This window comes from Miscanthus floridulus, chromosome 7, assembly GCF_019320115.1.
Source record: "Miscanthus floridulus cultivar M001 chromosome 7, ASM1932011v1, whole genome shotgun sequence".
Lineage (NCBI taxonomy): Eukaryota > Viridiplantae > Streptophyta > Magnoliopsida > Poales > Poaceae > Miscanthus > Miscanthus floridulus.
The window spans coordinates 92,926,185-92,949,428 of NC_089586.1; the positions used below are offsets into that span (position 1 = coordinate 92,926,185).

Below are 23,244 nucleotides of genomic sequence, written 5' to 3' on the forward strand. Positions count from 1 at the left end.
GGTGAATATATTGGCAAATTGATCTTCGGTGCCTACACTCTTAATGCAAATGTCCCCTTTTTGTTGACGATCTCTTATGAAAAGGTGGCGGACATCAATGTGCTTTGTTCTTGCATGTTGAATTGGATTGTTGGTTAACTTGATTGCACTCTCATTGTCACATAGCAATGGCACTTTCTTGAACTTGATTCCAAAGTCACTCAAGATTGCCTTCATCCAAAGTATTTGTGCACAACAACTACCGACGGATATGTATTCAGCTTTGATAGTTGATAATATAACACTATTTTGCTTCTTTGATGACCATGAAACAAGTGATCTTCCCAACAATTGACATGTGCCCGAGGTGCTCTTCCTTTCAACCTTGCATTCCGCATAATCCAAGTCAGAGTAACCAAGTAGTTCAAACTTTGCTCCTTTGGGATACCACAAACCAACATTTTGTGTATGCTTCAAGTACCTTAATATTCTCTTTGTAGCCTTCAAATGACTTTCTCTTGGTGAGGCTTGAAATCTTGCACACATGCATACACTAAACATGACATCCGGCCTTGATGCGGTCACATAGAGTAGGCTTCCAATCATAGACCGATACAATTTTTGATCCACCATATTGCCACTTGCATCACTATCCAAATTGCCACTTGTCCTCATTGGTGTGCTAATAGCTTTGCGATCACTCATGCCAAACTTCTTGAGCATGTCTTTGATGCACTTGCCTTGACTCACAAATGTACCATTATTCAATTGCTTGATTTGAAGACCAAGGAAGTAACTTAACTCTCCAATCATGGACATTTCAAACTCATTAGCCATCATCTTTCCAAACTCTTCACAAAAGTATTGAGTGGTTGATCCAAATATGATGTCATCAACATAGATTTGCATCACAAATAAGTCTTTGCCAATCTTCTTAGTGAAATAAGTGGTGTCAACCTTGCCCATCATGAACCCTTTAGAGAGTAGGAAGTCCCTCAATCTCTCATACCATGCTCTAGGTGCTTGTTTCAATCCATATAACGCCTTCTTCAACTTGTACATATTGTCGGACTTCTTGTCATCTTCAAAACCGGGAGGTTGCTCAACATATACTTCTTCATTGATGTAACCATTGAGAAATGCACTTTTGACATCCATTTGATAGAGCTTGATGTTGTTGGCACAAGCATAGGCTAATAAGATTCTAATTGCTTCCAATCTAGCAACCGGAGCATATGTTTCTTGAAAGTCAAGACCTTCAACTTATGTATATCCGTGTGCTACCAATATTGCTTTGTTCTTGCTACTATCCCATCTTGATCTTGCTTGTTTATAAAGACCCATTTGGTTCCAATCATATTGTATCCTTTTGGTCTCTACTAATTCCCATACTTGATTTCTTGTGAAGTTATTCAATTCTTTATGCATAGCATTCACCCAATCAACATCCTTCAATGCTTCATCTATCTTCTTTGGTTCAATGGATGATATAAATGAGAAATGCTCATAAAATGAAGCCAATCTTGATCTAGTTTGCACACCTCTTGAAATATCACCAATGATAGTGTCCAATGGATGATTCCTTGCAATATTGGTTGGTTGGAGTATTGAAACTTGATTGCTTGTACTTGGTTGATCATTGGGTTGAGATGATGTGCTAGCCACTTGATTTTGTTCATTGTCATGAGAGCAATTTGTACTAGCTTGATTTGTATCATCTTGCAAATTTGTGTTAGAGAGCACTTGCACTTAATCATCTTCATCATCATTCATTTGCCTAGGCCTCAATTCACCAACATCCATGTTCTTCATGACATTTTGAAAGTTGAATGCCTCTAACATTTTCTATGTTCTCATTCTCATCTTGGGAACCCTTGGTTTCATCAAATTCAACATCATTAACTTCCTCAAGAGTACCACTATCCAAATTCCAAACTCTATATGCTTTGCTAGTAGTTGAGTATACAAGTAGGAATCCTTCATCACATTTCTTGTCAAAATTGCCCAATCTAGTGCCTTTCTTCAAGATATAGCATTTACAACCAAAGACCAAAAAATATGCAATGTTGGGCTTTCTACCATTCAAGAGCTCATATGGTGTCTTTTCTTTTAATGGGTGACAATAGAGGCGGTTGCTATAATAGCAAGCTGTGTTGATAGCTTTGGCCCAAAAAGATTGACTCACATTGTATTCACTAAGCATAGACCTTGCCATATCAATGAGTGTTTTATTCTTCCTCTCAACAAGGCCATTTGATTGTGGAGTGTACTTGGCCGAAAATTGATGTCTAATTCCAAATTCATCACACAACTCATCAATTCTAGTGTTCTTGAACTCACTACCATTGTCACTTCTAATTCTCTTGATGGTTGTTTTAAACTCATTGTGAATGCCCTTGACAAATGATTTGAATGTTGAAAACACATCACTTTTGTCTACTAGAAAGAATACCCAAGTGTATCTAGTATAATCATCCACTATCACAAAGCCATATTTGTTACCACCAATGCTAGTGTATTGAGTTGGCCCAAACAAGTCCATGTGCAATAACTCAAATGCTTTACTAGTGCTCATCATGCTTTTCTTAGGATGGGTGTTTCCAACTTGTTTTCCGGCTTGACAAGAGCTACAAAGTTTATCTTTCTCAAACACTACATCTTTCAAGCCTTTAACCAAGTTATGCTTGACCAATCTATTCAATTGTTCCATTCCAACATGACCAAGCCTTCTATGCCATAACCTACCCATGCTAGACTTAGTGAACAAACATGTAGATAATTGAGCTTCACTAGCATTAAAATCAACCAAGTATAGATTCTCATATCTAAAGCCCTTGAAGATCAAGTTAGAGCCATCTACACTTATGATCTCTACATCATCTACCCCAAATATGCATTTGAATCCAAGATCACACAATTGAGCCACGGATAGCAAATTGAAGTTCAAGCTCTCTACTAGCAACACATTGGATATGCTCATGTCATTGGATATTGCAATCTTACCAAGCCCTTTGACCTTGCCTTTGCCATTGTCACCCAATGTGATACTATCATAACCATCATTGCTATTGGTATTGATTGAGTTGAACATTCTTGCATCACTGGTCATGTGTTGAGTGCACCCACTATCAAGAACCCAATGCCTTCCTCTGGCTTTGTAATTGACCTACAAAAGAGGATCAATTCTTTTTAGGTACTCAAACTTGCTTGGGTCCTTGAAGGTTAGTGACCAAGCTCTTTGGCACCCAAATGGCTTTCTTCTTTGAGCCCATCCATGGTGTACCAGTGAACTTAGCTTTCACACCATTTGTACCTTTAGTAAGCACATAGAAAGAATTAATCTTAATTGACGATACATTAGCATGTTTGCTCTTGTTCTTGCACTCATGCTCTTTATGATCAACTTGCTTGCAACTAGTGCAAAACTGACCATTGTTCTTCACAAAACTAGTCTTGTGAGGAGCAAAGGCCGCCTTGCCTTTCTTGGGGGTATATCCCAATCCCTCTTTGTAGAGAGAAGCTCTTTGGCTACCCAAGCACATAAGCAAGCGGTCCTCACCACCATAGGCCTTAGCCAAGGTATGAGTGAGCTCATTGACCTCGTTCCTAAGGGTCTCATTTTCAACCATTAGTGAGGCATCACATGTGAAACCATCACTACTAGATGAGGTGGAAGTGGAAGTGCTACAAGAAGGGTTAGTGGGAGCAACAATGATAGGCTTATAGAATGATTCATCAATTAAGTCACAAATTAAGCCTACATTACATGTCTCAACATGCTTTCTCTCATTTTGCTCATTAAGCAAAGTGGAATGAGCTTTTTCAAGCTTCTTGTGAGCCTTGCCAAGCTTCTCATGGGCTTCCTCTAGCCTCTCATAAGATGCATTGAACTCATCAAAGGCTTTCTTAAGGGCTTTTAGTTCCTTACGCAAGCTTTTGCATTCCCTTCTCTTAATGTCAAAGTGTTCTTTAGCATCATCTAGCATGTCAAGTAGTTCATCCTTAGTTGGTTCATCATCATCACTATCACTTTCATTTTCATTTTCATTATCATGTTCCTCATCACTTCCATCATCACAAGTTTGTACCTTAGTGACCTTAGCCATGAAGCATGATGAAGTGTCAAAGAGAGAAGGCTTCTCATTGATAGCAATACTTGCAAGTGCCTTCTTCTTGGTGGTCTTGTCATCATCACTATCATCATCATCACTTGAGGAAGCATCACTATCCCAAGTGACCACATATGAACCACCCTTCTTCTTTTTCATGAAGGTCATCTTGTCCTTCTTCTCTTTCTTTTCCTTCTTGTCCTTCTTCTTATTTTTCTTGTCATCATCATTGTCACTATTGTATGGGCATTGAGGAACAAGATGATCTTTGCTTCCGCAATTAAAGAACCTTCTTGACTCTTTCTTGTTCTTGGATGAAGACTTCTTTCTTCTAGCACGGTAGCCCTTCTTCATCATGAACTTGTCAAATCTCTTGACAAAGAGAGCCATCTTCTCATCATCCATCTCATCAAAGCTCAAGTCTTCATCTTCACTTGATGATTCTTGCTTTGCCTTGCCCTTGGATGATGTGGCCTTGAATGCCACACTCTTCTTCTTCTCATCCTTCTTCTCATCTTTCTTTTCCTTCTTTTCTTCCTTCTCATCATCATCTCTATATGTATCATCAGTCATTATATCTCCTAACACTTGGTTTGGTGTCCAAATCACTCCTCACTAGAATAGTGACCAATGTGCCAAATCTTGAGGGCAGGCATCTCAAGAACTTATGGGAGAAGTCCTTATCCTCCACCTTCTCTCCAAGTACTTTGAGATCATTAACAAGCACTTAAAGCCTATGAAACATCTCCGACACACTCTCATCCACCTTCATCTTAAAACTACCAAACTTCTCCTTGAGGATATATGCTTTGGCACCCTTCACCGCTTGAGTGCCCTCAAATGACTCCTCCAACTTCTTCGAAGCCTCATAAGCCTTCTCAATGTTATTGATTTGCTCAAATGTTCTCTCATCAATAGCATCATGAATGGCACTAAGAGCAATATTGTTGTTTTGGAGAAGTATTTCTTCAGCGACAGTGGGATTCTCTGGATCTTTTATCTCAATCTTGGTCTCCACTACTTTCCAAATCTTCCTATTGATTGACTTGATATATATTGTCATCTTAGCCTTCCAATAGGGATAGTTTGAGCCATAAAATTGGCGTGGCTTCTTGGTGTTGTTGATTTGAGCCATTTTGACACCGAAAGTTGTTAAACCTCAAATCACGGTGACCACAGCTCCGATACCACTTGAAAGGTCCTAATGGCTAGAGGGGGTGAATAGCCTATTAAAAATTTCTACAACAACACTTAGCAAACCGGGTAGACAAATATGAGGCGAAGCGAGTGTTGCGCTAGCCTACTAAAAATGCAAGCCACCTACCATAATTCTAGTTTCTGTAGTCTCTAGCCACATAATGGCTAGGTTATTACACTAAGTTAGTGTGATCTCAAAGGCTAACTAAAGAGCCACACTAACCAAACTAACAAGTTCTCACGACTAGCTACACTAAAGAGCTTGACAACTAATTTGCGGTAATATAAAGGGAGAGAGCAAGATGGTTATACCACCGAGTCGAGGAATGAACCAATCAATCACAAGAATGAATACCAATGAAGACCAATCACCTCGGAATCAAATGATGACACAATGATTTTTTATCGAGGTTCACTTGCTTGCCATCTAGGTGGCAGCAACAACCAAGAGTAACAAGTGAATCCCGTAGCGAAACACGAACACCAAGTGCCTGTAGATGCAAACACTTAAGCAATGCACTTGGATTCACTCCCAATCTCACAAAGATGATGAATCAATGATGGAGATGAATGGAAGGGCTTTGGCTAAGCACACAAGGTTGCTATGTCAATGCAAATGGCCAAAAGAGTGAGCTAGAGCTGGCCATGGGGCTTAAATAGAGAGCTCCCATGAATAGAGCCGTTGTCTCCTCTGTCCAGTGAAACACGGGCTGACCGGACGCACCAGTCAGGTTGACCGAACGTAGGACCCCAGCGTCCAGTCGCTCGATGCTCGCCACGTGTCATTAGTCTCAAATGCTGAGCACCCGATCTTAATGGCTAGTCTGCTTCACACCACGTGTTAAATTATGACCGGACACACTGCTTAAAGTGATCGGACGCTCCATCACTAGAGTTCGGTCGTTTCAAGTAAGGTTCTAGAGAGGCAAAATCATGACCGGACGCGTCCGGTCCACCATGACCGGACGCGCTGGTGCATCCGCTCCTCCTCTTCTCTGTGCCCCGCCAGGTCAGCAGGACCGAACGCCGAACAGTGTTTAGCTAGAGTACATGTCACTTTTCTTCTCCTAGTCCGGTCATAGGGCAAATCGAGCCCGAGAGCATCACCTTCTTTTATAATTGATTGGACGCTGGAACCCTGAGTTCGGTTACATCAAACTGAGCGTTCGGTCACTGTTTGACAGTGAAAAACACCTCCTTCAATTCACCAACTTCTCCACCCTTGCTCAAATGTGCTAACCACCAAGTGTATCACCTTGTGCACGTGTGTTAGCATATTTTCACAAACATTTTCAAGGGTGTTAGCTTTCCACTGGATCCTAAATGCATATGCATTGAGTTAGAGCATCTAGTGGCACTTTGATAACCGCATTTCAATACGAGTTTCACCCCTCTTAATAGTACGGCTATCGATCCTAAATGTGATCACACTTTGCTAAGTGTCTCGATCACTAAACCAAAAAGCTCCTATCAATTTCACCTTTGCCTTGAGTTTTTTATTTTTCTCTTTCTTCTTTTCCAAGTCCAAGCACTTGATCATCACCATGGCATCACCATCATTATGTCATGATCTTCATTTGCTTCACCACTTGGAATATGCCACATATCTCATATTCACTTTGATAAACTAGGTTAGCACATAGGGTTTCATCAATTCACCAAAACCAAACTAGAGCCTTCACCGGTACAGCGAAGGAGGAGGAGGGCGGCGCGTCGTCGGGATGACACAATCGATGCGGACGAAGACGGAGTCGACGAGCAGCACGAGCACGTGGAAGTGGCGCGAGACGATGGCGCAGCTGCCGAGCGCCTTGATGTCGCCGATGCAGTTGAAGACGTCCCGCTGCAGGGGCCCTCCTCCTCCTCCTCCTCCATCCCACGCAGGTTACAGACACACATATCGGGATCGGGGAGAGGCGTCGATGTGGGACAGGACCGGTCGGGGCGAGAGCCGGGACGGCAAGGACGTGCGCAAGCACGGGCGCTGTGGCACGTGGTGCTGGTGATGCCACAGGAGCCGTTCCTGTTCGCGGCGAGCGTCCACGAGAACAACCTGTAAGGGCGTGACGGCGTGACGGATGCTACTTTCAGTTTCGTCACTTCTGTCGCTTTATTTTAACAGAATGTTATTTTCAGTTCACGGTTCAAATCTTTTGGTGGTATTTTACAAGGACGTATACTTTCGATGGTATTTTACGGAGATCATGATCTTTGGATGCAACACAACTAATTTTCCCTTTTATTATATATTTGTTCATGGCTATGTATGTGTTCACCATAGTTATGATAGGCGACGACATCCTGATATATATATATATATAGAGAGAGAGAGAGAGAGGCAATCTGTTATATTATTATAAAAAGAATCAAATACTCCTATTAAATTAATGCATACTTCGGCAATACAAAAGAATCAGCAAAATGTATGATGAACTCTTAATAATGAATTTTAGGATCCTGGAACAACCTGTTTTGACATCCTCATTTTCTCTATAGCCATCTTAATCACCAATGGCATATCACACCTGGAAACTAAGCTTTGCACACAACATCTCTACTATAATGGACCAATCAAAATTATACTAGGTCTTCCCAGAAAAATGTCCCCTGCTGAGAGCCTCAATCATTGTGCATCCAGAAAAAAACACACAGAAAATTATCTCTGTTAAAATCAAGGGCTAAGAACACCTCTAAGGGCTACTTTGGCAGCTCGGGGGGACTATTCCAGGGAAGCAAACCGAGGGCGAGGGATTTTTCTGGACATGCTAATCCCCTCTCTTCCTGGAGGGGAGATTTCACATGCGGGGTTATTTCCCTGTGGCTATTTGGAAGCACAGAGTTACAGAGAAATAGATTATGTGATGTATTGCATAAATAAAGTTGTCAGATAAAGCATGTATTACATATTTTAGTCCTTCCTGATTGCTCTCGGCTTCTCTAGTGTGCATCTACCATGTCTAGGATTATAGAAAAATCTTGACTGATATAGTATAGAAACATCTTTTAAAAATACAAAAAAATCAAGAAAATTCAGAAAAGAAAATAATATAACAAGGTCACTACATATCGATGCTCGTATCGTATAAATAAATAAAAAATCTCAGGAATAAGTTTTTTTTACATAAAATACATAGGTATCCTACTGAAATCAAGTCTTTGCATAGCTACATATAACATAGAAGCCAGAAATGTTCAACAATCATTACAAAACTTGACCACACTTCACTTGTCTCAAGTCATGCATTTCTTCCACCAAAACCTCTGCAAATAACATAAAACAAAAATGGTGAACTCTTGTGACAAATTTGGCTTTTCCCCAACAAGTTTGTACATGAATGTATCATATAAGAAAGTAGAAGTTTAAAGAATGAAGCTGCAGCAAGCTAACACATGTAGAAGTAGTTCAGTTCAGACCAACTAGTGGAGGCTTTTCTTTTCTTTTATCATACACAAACATGGAATGGAGTGGGAAGTTAGTTACAGGCTACACCAGTCAGCTTTCTTCCAGTGTAATAGATGGAGGAAGTGAAACATCTCAACAACGCCTTACTACTAACATCTCAACACAATACTACAGTATAATAGACCCCAACCATTACAGCTATCATACTTAACAAATGTACTTAGTAAAAGTTGTAACATACCTTATTTCTGAATAGCACGAATGAACCCCAACCATCAGATTGCAGCGATACCAACAAGCACCCTGCAAGTAACAAAACCAAAAAAAAATGTAAATAACTAGGTACATGACAAGAAGATTGAGTAAAAACAGCTACTGCAGCCACCAAAAGGACAAGTAATCATGTAAATAACTCATGGCAACAAGATCGAATACCACTGCTTTGATGAGCAGCTAGCAGATAAAAAACTGGCTGCATGGTCAAAGCTACTTGTCTTCATCCAAATACATAACTAGCTACATGCTCAATGCTAAGATAAATGAAATACATAACTAGTTGCATGCTCAATGCTACTTGTCTTCATCCAAATACATAACTAGTTGCATGCTCACATACATCAGCCAAAATAATCACCGATGAGTACTAGAGTAGCAAACTAATCTAGTGCTGATTAACATAGGGAAGAGACATACCTAACCTATAGTAATTTAGTAGTTAGCGTAAGAAACAGGACAATAATGAAATCACCATGGATTAACTATATAGAAACAAACACCAAGGCCATAATGCTTAAAAAATATAGTTTTCCACTTAATTAATAGTCAGATGGCACTAATAATAGAAACTGCTAACACACAGACAGATGAGTAGGTCTAGTTTTGTTCCAAAAGAAAATACTTCAATTTATGATAGTTCAATCCATGCATCATAGTGATTACACTAGTGCTTGTGATTTTCTACTGCAATTTGTCAAACAGTGCAAAGCCCATACAACTCCTAGATCAAGTTAGACACAAAGTTCATGTAGGGAAGGTAGAGAACACCTAGATCTTGCAGTAAGCACTAGTTCCTTTCAGATCGATCAAGAAATCGAGTGTAGTAGTACCTGGCGAGAGCTGGGAGGGGAATGAATACCTTCTTGGGTCTAGTCAGGGCAGGCGGACGATCGACGATGGGGGCAATCGAGGCAACCGATGGTAGAGGCGTCGAGGCGACTGAGGCGAGGATGGAGGACGCAACGGAGGTGAGGACAGAGGAGGTGACCGAGGCTATGACGGAGGAGGCGACCGAGGCTAGGACGGAAATCGAGGTGGCGGCGACGGCACATGCCAGGTCGAGGTGGCGGCGACTCGCGAGCCTCGCCTCAAGCGGAACGGGGAAGCAACACCCGAACGAGGGATGCGAGACGGGGATCGACGCCCGGTGTCATCAGTCCGGGCTCCTTACCCCGTGGAAATCGGGTGGAAGCGGGCCTCGAATCCACGCCCGTTGTACTGCTAAAGAGCATCGTAAAATGGCCTGGGGAGGCTGCCCGACGGTTTTCTAGCCTGTGGAAAACACAAGGATCCCCACGTGGAATCATGCTGCCAAAGTAGGCCTAACAGGCGTCAAACCCAATCCGATATCGATGGTCGATATTACTTGTTTGATGCTAGGCTTCAAACGCCGCACCCCGCCCCGCGCGCCCTCCGCCGGTACGGCTCCGCTGCGACTCCGTCCGTGCACATCCGCTCTGGTTTGATTCCCACATCCCTCGACCCCATCCCCCTCGCCTCCATACCAGGCCGGAGCCGCCGCCGCCCCGCCTCGGCCGTGCTTTTGGCAAATTGAAGATGAAGTTGTAGGATGGGGCAAGGTGCTGAAGGGTGATAAGATGTGCAGCGCTGGTATTTCCTAGATAATATGTGTCAAAAAATTGCCCTTAGATAATGTTTGCTCTTTTATAGACTATAATATAAGGAGATTTTGTCATATATACTGAGGTTGTGCCCATTTAGTTGCTTAGCATAATTGGCCAGAAAAAATGGATATATTGATGTTATTTTTTCAACCAAACCGAATTTCAGAGCATTGCTTAAGCAAAAGATGTGCTGGGTTGATTTCATGTGAGCTCTCTCTTTTCAGTAACATTCATCTGGTGTCTCTCCTACCAACAAATTATGGCAAATACATTTGCACTTTGCAGCCGACAGTGGTTTCCTCAGCCTCCCACAAGCATTTTGCTTGGTGGTCGAAGCAAGTTAAGTTGAGCACTAAACCAATTTAGTTTTTCTTGAACTGAGTAGAGAAGCACTAAACCAATTTGGTTTTTCTTGAACTGAGTAGAGAATCTCTTTGTGATCACCACAGCTATGGTTTTATGCATCCTAAGTCAACTATCTGTTCCATTTCAAAAGTAGCTACATAGAAATCTCTTGAGCTTTTGAAACCTAATCACAGACTAATCTAATAATCTATCATTTTGACAATTTCGTTTGAGCCTCTTAGTTGTATTGCCTTGTTCTATTTTTTTTTTTGTTCCCGTAGCAACGCATGGGCACTCAACTAGTAGAATACATAAGCGGGGAGAGCTTCGGTGGGCGGCTGGAGGCTCGTCCATGGCTGGGGCGGGCGTCTCACGGTCCTGCGAGCTCCCGCGGCGAGCCATGGCAGTCTGCGTGCTCCGGCGGCCGGCGGCGCGGCCACGGAACGCTGGCGGCCGATGGCACAGCCACGGAGGCGGGAGGAGCTCGGACCAATAAAAACTGAAATTACAAATTGAAATTACAAAATGAAATTAATAACTGAAATTGCTAGCTAAAATTAAAAAATAAAAATAAAAACTGAAATTTGGAACTGAAATCACAATAAAATAGGGCGAAGTTCTCAGACCAATGTCGGATACTGCTTCACTTGCAGTATAACACGCCTCTTATATTCTGTAGGATCCTGCAAAGCCAAATAAAATGTTACAAACGTGATTGGCTATCTGAACTTCAAAACTAAAAGGAGTAAGGTTTTGGGCAAACAATATCTTTGTTGTGGTTCATCAATTTTGACTAACCTGGATAAAAAGGTGATAGCCATCTGTTTGAGCAGGGTCAGCAGGATTTGGCTGATCTAGCAAGTTCTGGATACCGATGAAAACCTGTATAACAGTAATAGCTGGTCTCCAACCCTGACAGATTTTTTTTTTGGAACAGTAAGGCCATGAAATCAGTATAGCATCACACAGGGCTACGAAAATGGTTGCAAAGCTTACGCTGTCCTCGTTAAGGATTGAAAGGCAGACTATTCTAGAAGGATAGACATTTGGGAGGAAGAAACCCTGAGGGAACTTGCACTTGGGAGGCTTGCTGGGGTAATCCTCACTGAAATGAAGTGTTAGAGGGAAGTATCCACCTTCCCAATCAGTCTGGCAAAGAAATAAAGATGGGAATCAGTATAAAGTTCAAACTGCACTATCTTATTACAGACAGCTCAGTTAAACATCATCACAATAATATGGAAACAACTGCTAACTAAGTTGGTGAAAATCCTATCCTTGCACAAGAATTCAATGGTGTAACCTGAAACAAATAACTAAAAGCATCCAATACAGATAACAAGTAAAACGAAAAATGTAGTTCATCAATCGAAAGAAAAGAACCTATTCAGACCTAGTTATACCTTCATTGCTCACACTTAATAGTGGAAAGAGCAAATGAGTCAAAATTGAATTGGCTATGATCAGATTTCAGGTCTCACTACAAGCTGGCTGACAGGACTCACTAATTTACCAGAATTGCAATGAATATATCAAGAGATATAGAATACACATTGGAAAACCATTGATTGACAAAAAGTGACAACAAAAATAATGGAAATGAAATTGACAAATAATAACTAAAAACTAAAGAAGACAAAATGAAAACTAAAATAGAGCTCTGAAATCATAACGCAAGGTAATGCCAATAGCAATTGAGTAACTTGCCACAACAACAGGACTGAAATGAAAATTTCATTTTTATGTAACTTGCTACATGCTAAGAAATTTCAATTTTCAAATGAAATCCTGCACACTACAGCGTATACCAGCACAGATCAAGGCGCGTGGGCTGCCTGGTCCTATTAGGATAAGCTCTGTGCAATTTGGCAAATCCACAAGCGAAGCATCTTCAGAACATTCCTTTGCAGAGCAATGCGAGGTGCCTGCTTCATGTATTGACTCAGTTGACTATATGGATGTTGATACTGAAGCTGGCGCAGAAGTTGAGAGATGGGACGAACACCTCTTCGTGCGGGCATGGCGGCGCAGCGCGGCGAACCCGCACACGGAGGCACCGATACGGCCGTCCGAGGCGAGCTGGAGGGCGGTGAGGACGAGGTGGAGGCGAGCTGGAAGGTGGCGACCTCGACCACCTGCGGCGCTGCACGTCTGCCACCTGACGCGGCGGTCCTGGATCCGGAGCACGTGCAGCAGCAGGCTGGTGGCCGACGGGCGCAAGGATGACTATCAGCCGGCGAGCGCAGTGGTGGTGGTAGGACATGGCTGACAAGCACGGGGTGGGTGGGTCGCTCGCCTGGCAACAAGCTCGGCGTCGGTGCCCCGGGGGCGGCCGGCGAGCGAATTCCGCAGCGGGTTGGATCGAGGGACGGGGGCGCGCGGTCTGCTGGGCCGACCCGTTGCAGCCTGGTGACGCGCGCTCGGCGCCGTGCGCGACGGGTAGCGCGTTAGACTTTGCGATATTTCATCTAAATCACCGAAACGAAAAAGAAAAGATCATGGCACATGATTCTTACACCTTACAGTGTCTACAACAACCGCTACCCAAAATAAAAGACCCATTCCACGATTGGATAGCGCTACAGGTAAAGGGTTCAATACCCATTTTTTATCTTCTCCAATAACAAGACCCAAAAGAAAACTCTTTCTACAAATGAGTCTTCAGGATAGAGCATACTCAAATTTGGGTTATACCTCTCCTGACATCTAAAATCGGTCTTCCATATAGGTACTCTTTTGAAGACTATAACTATTATGTTGGAGACCCATTTTGAGTTTAAGTCTCCTAGGTCTCTTGTTGGAGACCCGAAAGAGTCGGCATAAGATATTAAATATATTTATATATATTCCAGCTTAGGTTCCTGTCGACTTTGTTTTGCAATTAAGATAGTAGCTTCATGTATGCCTTAGGAAATAGTATCTTCATAGCTTGATCCGGTCAAGTAATGTATGACTTCTAATGATGGTTATATATGTATGATTAACTGAACGAATCCCTGACAATCACTAATCATAGGAAATCATTTTTGATAGTTTTACGGACTTTGCCTATCGGTTTTGGCCCACGGGACATTTTCTGGGTAGTGTTCGGCCCAAAAGTATGTCCGTGTGCACATGATCCACTAGCCCACTGTTATCTTGCCCATGTCACTACAAAAGGGGCCTCGCTTATCTCCTAGTACCGGTTATGGCAAGTTATAGAATGCATTGGATAATAGTTTTTTTTTATAATGGATATCATTTGGGCTTTAATCTCATCAAAGAGAGGAGTCCAACATTACAAAGAAGGTAGTCATAGCTATTACAGTAACTCAGCGTACCCACAAGAAAAATTAAATGACATCACGAAATAGAGTTCGACATCATTAACAAATCATAATTATATAGATGTCCATTTATAGGAGGCAAAAGAATTGCATAGCTATCGACTCTTAGTTTGGGCAAGCCAAAATCAGCAGCTCCTTCCAATCGGAGCCCCAAAACCAATACATAACCGGCTAAATAAGAAGTGCAAAAACGGTTTTGATGATCGGGATTTATCAAAGGTGATTTTGTTTCTCGAGAGCTATAAGGCCCACAAATTAGTGGAGCACATATCAACAATTAGCAAGAGACCGATGAACTAGCATGGCTTCTTGCAGAAGCACTTGTGGTTGGACAGGCCAAGCTTGCACTTGCCATCTTCAAAGCTCTCCTTCTTGCACACCTCGGCGCATTTGTCGCTATTGAGGCAGAAGCCCTTGAACTGGAGACTCTGCGACACGCACCGGCTCTCTTCCTTCCCCTTGCTTTTTTCCTCCTCCTCCTTCGCTTTCAGTTTGTCCTTTAGCAAGGTCTGCTTGACTACTCCCATTTTTGCATCAATGGTTGCCATCTCTGCATGCACCATATTGATCAGTGATCACAGTTCATTTGTCCCATTTTGCAGATTTTGCAACGTACAGATTAATCACCAAGAACAGGTCTGTGGTGACCAATCAATCTGCCAGGTACGAGTAAGATTATGGATGGCTAATGAGCAATTAACGCCTGACACCATAAGGCATAAGCTAATCACCTGCTGCGGCGAGGAGAAATAAGAAGAGCACCGCTCCGGGAGACACCGCCATCTTTCTCTTGTTTCACCAGGAACCGCTGAACCTGCAGGGCGCAACCTTGATGGGCGACAATACAAGTGGGTGTGGAGGAATTCTCGTGGATACTGTACATTGATTGGAACACAGGAGCACCGAATTTAATTTATATGAACAGCGTTGGCGTCGAGCTTAGATTAGTCGATGCTTAATTTGGGCAGTAACAAAATAGACATGAGGCACTCTCTCTCCTCCTCTCTCTCTCTAACGTAACTAGGGACGACCTCAAAAAAAACATGCCCCTGAGCTTGATAGATGATGACTTTTTCATGAAAAGTGCTGGTAGGGTATTTTCAAAGTTACTAAAATTAGCTAAGATATTTTTTAGTCGGGACAGTGTTATGAGATGGGCTACTTCGAGTAGCTGGGCCTTGGCCTTGTAACTAGGCTAGGAGCAATGGCTGGCTTAGAGCATCTTCAAGAGGCTCTCCATATCCTTCCTAAATGTTAGGAATAGAGATTTTGGTAAAAAACTATCCTCCAACAGCTTATCTAAATGGTTATTCAAATATAGCCATCTTCTATTCTGTATTTTCGCTAGCAAAAAATAGAAGACGAGAATGACTCTCTAGAGTGTGCATGAGATATAGAAGAACTGTTGGAGAATGAAAAAAAATGTAGAAAATGATTATTATGCAAATGACTCTCCAAATGATGATTTAGAGTGAGATTTAGAAAGGCTATTAGAGATGCTCTTAGCGGCCGGTGCTATGTAGTTATAAGCATGCGCAGCCACCGCCTAGTCATTAGGTATGAAGAACGGAACTCTGCCGTACCCGTTCCCCAAACTGTCTGAATCTCGCAGGTGTCAGCCGCGATTTCTATCCGTTCTCCCAAGTTCTTGCTATTTCGGTAGATTACCTACACTACTACTAGATTCTTGCGTTAATAGTTGACCGCGAAATCATCTCCGGCTCCTCCTGCCGCCGCGGAAGCAGCAACACGTGCACAAAACCAGTTAGACGTCGCCCGTAACTGTCTCCTCTTCCGTGATGCCGCCGCCTCCAGCGTTTTCCTCCCTCCAATCTCCTCTATCGACCTCCGCCCTGAGTTTGGAGACCGATCCGAGGCGGTGGTCTCCGCGGAGCTAAGAACCAAATAAGACGGGGGCGGTCAGCAAGGTCTCGCTCGGTTTCATGCAAGCTTTCCTGACGATTGCGGAGAGCGCAAGGGCTCGATGGAAGACGAAGAGTGTCGGATTTCCGGTGGATCCCTCGGTGAAGGGATTCTCTCATGGTTTTTAGAAGGATTCCTATCCCATTGAAGCAATCAATAGAGAGGAGGTGAAGTTGAAGTCCATCCCGATCTGCTTGCATTGGGCCTCCAATGGCGGTCCTAGCGATCCAATGCTACCTGTGGAGGTGGGCAGGAAGGCTTTGAAAGGATTTGTGCTTCAAGGGCCTACCCGTCAGAGACCCTGGTTTTGTCTATTGCCCAAGGTTAGGATCATCCCAGAGATCCTAGGATGGGCACCTGATTCTGGGCCACGCATCGAGCATTGAGGGGGGGATGAGCCTGAGGTTAGAGACGACGGATCCGGTCACCTCCCCAAGCCTATTCCCCATCCCCCTGGCACCCCGATGCCTCACTTTCAAATCAAGGGGTCGCCAAACCCTAAGATCGATTCCCCATCTCCACATCTTGATCCAATCCCCAAATTCAATCTCGCGAAGTTCGTTGGCCATTTGTGGAGTAGATCCCCCACCAAGTCGTTTGTAGCTATGGTTTGTTCTGAACCTACGGCTACAATTCATGTGAAGATGTACCAAGACGGCGAGCGAAGAGGCGGGTATGGATGGGGAGGTGGCTATGGATGGGGTGGCGGTGGAGGCGGGCAAGGGCGCGGTCAGGGTGGGGGCAGTCCAGGTGGAAGAGGTCGCAACACCAGGGACTGCAAGAGCAATCAAGATGGTGAAGGCAAGAAAGAGATCGCGAAAGAGGTCCCGTCTGCTCAAGAATCTGTTAAGGCCAAATGGGACCGAGCTGCTAACAAGATGGGTGGTAACCAAGTGAATGAAGAAATTGTTGATCAGAACAGCCAACCAGAGGTGAATCAAGGGCCTGAGCTTTGCGCTACGCAAGTAGAGGATCAAAGCTTCTTTTTTCATTGAAGAATGTATTGTCCCCAGAGTGTGAATCAAGGGTCATGCTACTGCCAAACAGATTGAGCAACAATTTATGCATTTGGTTGGAACCAACTCATTGAAATGGAATGCTAGACAGGTGGGGGATAATAGATTTGTGATGAGGTTCCCTAATGCTAAGATGGTGAGTGATTGGGGGAAGTTCAAAGCTCTTGCAATGAATTTTGTTGATGCTCAGATAAAGGTAGAGCAATGGTCATCCAGAATTGGTGCCAAAGGAGTTCTTTTGCAAGCCTGGTTTAGGGTGAAGGATATTCCTGGGGATCTGAGGTTGATAAGGACAATAGCCAAGGTGGGTGGCTTGGTTGGGAAGGTTGTTGAGATTGATGAAAAGACTAGGTACAGAGCTGATTATGCGTCCTTAAAGTTCCCAAGACTGTTGAAGGGACCTTGGGGATGTGCATCCATGACTTCATCTTTGAGAGGGAGATACAAGAAGATGACACTGTGAGGACTCTCTCAAGTGGGGTAAAGATTGGTGAGAAGGAACCTCCACACAAGAAATACAAGGCTGAAGATCAGCCGAAAACTTCTGCTTTGATCAGTTCTTCTAATGTGAGTGGACCCAAGACTACTGAAGCTAGCTCAAGCAAGAACAAACAACAGATGCACTCAGTTCAGACTTCTAACTCTGCCCCTCCAAAGGTGAATCCCAATAGTTGTGTGATTGGCAAAGAACCCAAAGATGATCAAAGGCAAGTCAAGGAGAAAAACAAGGAAAGTATGACAAATCAGGCTAAGAGAGTGATATGCAAGTTGACGGAGTTCATATCCCTAACAACTTTGATGACTCTGACGCTGAAAGTGAATCCTTGAGTGATAGGTTTAGGAGGATTGATGCCTATACTGAAGTGGGGCAATGAAGTCAGCAAAATGAAGACAAAGAGAATCATCAGGTTTGGGCAATGGAAGTGGATGAGAGTGCTGATCCTTCTACACAGATCATGGGGAACAAGGAACAAGAACTTAGCATGAAGAGCTTCATGTTTATGGAGGACAAGATGGCAAATACAGAGAGGAATCTCAGATTGAGAAGGACACAGCTAATCATGTGGGAAAGCTCTGGTGCCCCTCAATACAAAGGGGGTTAATTAAGAGCAGATGGCTGTGGAAGAGGAAATAACTAAGGAAGTTTTGCATGAGAGAAGGAGTGAAAGGTTGAAGAAGGATGTTCATCTTACTACAATGGAGAAGAATGAAGCTTTAGCTAAAAAGAGGTCTTTAGAAGGTACCATTAAACCATCTTAGTCTTTGTCTGATATTGATAATGTTGAATTGAACAATCTTGCTAAATGTATGGGTGTTTTAGTTCATGAGAATAATTTTGCTACTTTTGATATGCTTAAGGACCTAGAATCTGCTAGAAATTGTTTATATGCTAAACATCAGAAACAAACTGTTAGTGAAAAACCAAGTGAGATTGTTGAATGAGGAGCCATACGCTAACCAATCATGGCAGCCCCTATCCCCTATCATGCTGGATCGGCTCCTTGCATGAGTGCTCGTGGCGGCCCAGTGTGGAGGAGACTGGCGGCAGGGTTCTAAATTTGCAGCTACGCCCAACTGGTTGTTGGCTTTGCAGGTAAACAAAGCAAATTTAAACATTCCCTATGGTGAAAATTGTAGGCGTCAAAGCAATCTCACTGGTTACTCACCGCATCTCTGATCCTGGTGTGTTCAATTAGATAATGGCATATAGACCCAGAAGTAAAACTTCCAATATTTATGTGACAGTTCATCAGAAAGTATCAATGCCTAATTCGTTCGTTGCTTCTTTATAGGTAAAACAGTGACAAGCAACAATTCCACTCTTTTTTTTTGTTGCAACCAAACCATTTTTCCATTTCAAGTAGAAATATAAATTGAGCACCTTATGATCAATAATACAACTCTCATCCTTAGAAATATAAGGAACTACACATGAGGACGATCCACCTCATTGTTGAGTGCCTTTGCTTTGGAAGACCGTAAGTACTTGACCACATGATATTATGTAGGATTTTTGTAGGGTCAGAAATAAATAGGAAATGAAGTCCAATTGCTGCTCATTAGAACTCTACAGGTTTGGCTTCCAGGTGATCTGAATAGAAAAGGATACAACCCAAAATGGAGTTTCTGCTTGGCATCTATGTTAGGCACAGTTGAAGTTCAGGCCATGCTGATTGTTAGCACAGTTCATATTGGCAAAGTTCAGTTCACTGAGAATAAAAAATCTTACATTAGAACTTGTTTGTGGTTTATGTCCATTGTGCTTCTTTCTTTGGTAAAAAGAAAAGTTTCTAATTTGGTCTCGTGCTTGTGGTTTATGCATATCTATTGCTTGAAAATTCTTAATTGGTTTACCAGATGAAGTGTTATGAGGAGCCACACATATACAAGACACTATGATTCCTCTCTGTTTACTGTTTTTTTATGCAACTGTTTTCTGTTTTTAGATGGAGCAGAATGTTTACTTTCCATAAATTAGTGCCAAGTTTGAGTACTGATAAATTTGAGTAATTCCATACTCAATTCTTCTTTTTCCATCATACTTATGGAATTGCTCTATACACCCTTCCGGATCTGGGAGCCTGTTCATTTAGTGCCTTCATAAAAAGTCTTCGGCCTCAAAATTTGGTTGATGAGTGCTGATGGATCTATTGTCTCACTTTTACGAAACATAAGTCCAAGGCTTCACTGCAACAATGGGTAATTAGGTCAATTAGATGCTTAATGATTCTTGAAGGCCAGATCCTAATGGCATTTTTGCATGTGTAATTCTGAACTTCATGGTTCCTGTGTGTATGGCATGAGGTTTCTGTAGCACTACATAATCTCGACTATTTAAAAGGTAAAATCATTTCGTATAAGCTACTTTTTCTTTTAATAGAAATTTTATTTTTCTTTCCTTTAATAATTAAGTTGCCACTTGTCAGAGTAATGATAGGTCTTTGATATATTCGGTGTGGAAATTCTCAAATAATAAGGCATTGGGAAAGTAGTTCTGTACTACATTATTAACATACATGCATAATTGTTTTTTTGCAAACTTGAATTTCCTATCTTAATGTGATAATTTCAACAATTCAATCTCTCTATTTATAGTGGGCAGACTGCAAGAAAGGAACCTAATTTGGTAAACCTTGAAGAGTACTGTAGATCACAACTATGGGACCTCGGCCGTGCTTTTGGCAAATTGAAGATGAAGTTGTAGGATGGGGCAAGGTGGTGAAGGGTGATAAGATGTGCAGGGCTGGTATTTCCTAGATAATATGAGTCAAAAAATTGCCCTTACATAATGTTTGCTCTTTTATAGACTATAATATATGGAGATTTTGTCATATATACTGAGGTTGTGCCCATTTAGTTGCTTCGCATAATTGGCCAGAAAAAAATGGATATATTGATGTTATTTTTTCAACCAAACCAAATTTCAGAGCATTGCTTAAGCAAAAGATGTGCTGGGTTGATTTCATGTGAGCTCTCTCTTTTCAATAACATTCATCTGGTGTCTCTCCTACCAACAAATTATGGCAAATACATAAGCAGGGTGAGCTTCGGTGGGCGGCTGGAGGCTCGTCCATGGCTGGGGCGGGCGTCTCACGGTCCTGCGACGGAGGTCCTGCGAGCTCCCGCGGCGGGCAATGGCGGTCTGCGTGCTCCGGCGGCGGGCGGCGCGGCCACGGAACGCTGGCGGCCGGCGGCACAGCCATGGAGGCGGGAGGAGCTCGGACCAATAAAAACTGAAATTACAAAATGAAATTAATAACTGAAATTGCTAGCTAAAATTAAAAACTAAAAATAAAACTGAAATTTGGAACTGAAATCACAATAAAATAGGGCGAAGTTCTCAGACCAATGCCGGATACTGCTTCGCTTGCAGTCTAACACGCCTCTTATAGTCTGTAGGATCCTACAAAGCCAAATAAAATGTTACAAACGTGATTGGCTATCTGAACTTCAAAACTAAAAGGAGTAAGGTTTTGGGCAAACAATATCTTTGTTGTGGTCCATCAATTTTGACTAACCTGGATAAAAAGGTGATAGCCATCTGTTTGAGCAGGGTCAGCAGGATTTGGCTGATCTAGCAAGTCCTGGATACCGATGAAAACCTGCATAACAGTAATAGCTGGTCTCCAACCCTGACAGAATTTTTTTTGGCACAGTAAGGCCATGAAATCAGTATAGCATCACACAGGGCTACGAAAATGGTTGCAAAGCTTACGCTGTCCTCGTTAAGGATTGAAAGGCAGACTATTCCAGAAGGATAGACATTTGGGAGGAAGAAACCCTGAGGGAACTTGCACTTGGGAGGCTTGCTGGGGTAATCCTCACTGAAATGAAGTGTTAGAGGGAAGTATCCACCTTCCCAATCAGACTGCCAAAGAAATAAAGATGGGAATCAGTATAAAGTTTAAACTGCACTATCTTATTACAGACAGCTCAGTTAAACATCATCACAATAATATGGAAACAACTGCTAACTAAGTTGGTGAAAATCCTATCCTTGCACAAGAATTCAATGGTGTAACCTGAAACAAATAACTAAAAGCAACCAATACAGATAACAAGTAAAACGAAAAATGTAGTTCATCAATCAAAAGAAAAGAACCTATTCAGACCTAGTTATACCTTCACTGCTCACACTTAATAGTGGAAAGAGCAAATGGGTCAAAATTGAATTGGCTATGATCAGATTTCAGGTCTCACTACAAGCTGGCTGACAGGACTCACTAATTTACCAGAATTGCAATGAATATATCAAGAGATATAGAATACACATTGGAAAACCATTGATTGACAAAAAGTGACAACAAAAATAATGGAAATGAAATTGACAAATAATAACTAAAAACTAAAGAAGACAAAATGAAAACTAAAATAGAGCTCTGAAATCATAACGCAAGGTAATGCCAATAGCAATTGAGTAACTTGCCACAACAACAGGACTGAAATGAAATTTTCATTTTTATGTAACTTGCTACATGCTAAGAAATTTCAATTTTCAAATGAAATCCTGCAGACTACAGCATATACCAGCACAGATCAAGGCGCGTGGGTCGCCTGGTCCTATTAGGATAAGCTCTGTGCAATTTGGCAAATCCACAAGCGAAGCATCTTCAGAACATTCCTTTGCAGAGCAATGCGAGGTGCCTGCTTCATGTATTGATTCAGTTGACTATATGGATGTTGATACTGAAGCTGGCGCAGAAGTTGAGAGATGGGACGAACAAAGACCTGTCTTAGATGATTCAGTTGGAAGGCGGAATAATAACACAGCAATTCCCACTGCGAGTGGGACCTCTTCGTGCGGGCGTGGCGGCGCAGCGCGGCGAACCCGCACACGGAGGCACCGATACGGCCGTCCGAGGCAAGCTGGAGGGCGGTGAGGATGAGGTGGAGGCGAGCTGGAAGGTGGCGACCTCGACCACCTGCGGCGCTGCACGTCTGCCACCTGACGCGGCGGTCCTGGATCCGGAGCACGTGCAGCAGCAGGCTGGTGGCCGACGGGCGCAAGGACGACTAGCAGCCGGCGAGCGCAGTGGTGGTGGTAGCACATGGCTGACAAGCACGGGGGTGGGTGGGTCGCTCGCCTGGCAACAAGCTCGGCGTCGGTGCCTCGGGGGCGGCCGGCGAGCGAATTCCGCAGCGGGTTGGATCGAGGGACGGGGGCGCGCGGTCTGCTGGGCCGGCCCGTTGCAGCCTGGTGTCGCGCGCTCGGCGCCGAGCGCGACGGGTAGCGCGTTAGACTTTGCGATATTTCATCTAAATCACCAAAATGAAAAAGAAAAGATCATGACACATGATTCTTACACCTTACAGTGTCTACAACAACCGCTACCCAAAATATAAGACCTATTCCACATTTGGGTAACGCTACAGGTAAAGGGTTCGATACATATTTTTTATCTTTTCCAATAACAAGACCCAAAAGAGAACCCTTTCTGCAAATGGGTCTCCAGGGCAAGGTATAGCACGAATGCATTGGATAATAGTTTTTTTTTGTAATTTATATCATTTGGGATTTAATCTCATCAAAGAGAGGAGTCCAAC

General features: G+C 42.8%; 3 protein-coding genes across 4 annotated transcripts; all 3 read right to left on the reverse strand.

Moving 5' to 3' along the window:
* Positions 1-10,579: 10,579 nt before the first annotated feature.
* Positions 10,580-13,262, reverse strand: LOC136467320 (ubiquitin-conjugating enzyme E2 2-like). Its single transcript, XM_066465970.1, has 5 exons — positions 12,940-13,262; positions 11,931-12,083; positions 11,733-11,846; positions 11,561-11,617; positions 10,580-11,433 (listed from the first exon to the last, which is right to left on the reverse strand). The coding sequence occupies exons 1-5, from the start codon at positions 13,195-13,197 to the stop codon at positions 11,305-11,307; spliced, it is 711 nt and encodes a 236-aa protein (XP_066322067.1). The 5' UTR covers positions 13,198-13,262; the 3' UTR covers positions 10,580-11,304.
* A 1,041-nt stretch (positions 13,263-14,303) lies between these two features.
* On the reverse strand, positions 14,304-15,129 carry LOC136467323 (defensin-like protein CAL1). Its single transcript, XM_066465979.1, has 2 exons — positions 14,992-15,129; positions 14,304-14,810 (listed from the first exon to the last, which is right to left on the reverse strand). The coding sequence occupies exons 1-2, from the start codon at positions 15,041-15,043 to the stop codon at positions 14,557-14,559; spliced, it is 306 nt and encodes a 101-aa protein (XP_066322076.1). The 5' UTR covers positions 15,044-15,129; the 3' UTR covers positions 14,304-14,556.
* Positions 15,130-20,592: 5,463 nt separating this feature from the next.
* Positions 20,593-22,899, reverse strand: LOC136467321 (uncharacterized). Of its 2 annotated transcripts, XM_066465971.1 has the most exons (6): positions 22,429-22,899; positions 22,228-22,344; positions 21,416-21,568; positions 21,219-21,332; positions 21,047-21,103; positions 20,593-20,933 (listed from the first exon to the last, which is right to left on the reverse strand). In XM_066465971.1, exons 4-6 carry the CDS (start codon positions 21,306-21,308, stop codon positions 20,682-20,684), a joined length of 399 nt encoding a protein of 132 aa, XP_066322068.1. In that variant the 5' UTR covers positions 21,309-21,332; positions 21,416-21,568; positions 22,228-22,344; positions 22,429-22,899; the 3' UTR covers positions 20,593-20,681. The 2 variants fall into 2 exon arrangements, with proteins under 2 accessions (XP_066322068.1, XP_066322069.1); XM_066465972.1 differs by lacking the exon at positions 22,429-22,899 and having other exon boundaries at positions 22,228-22,406.
* Between the last annotated feature and the right edge of the window lie 345 nt (positions 22,900-23,244).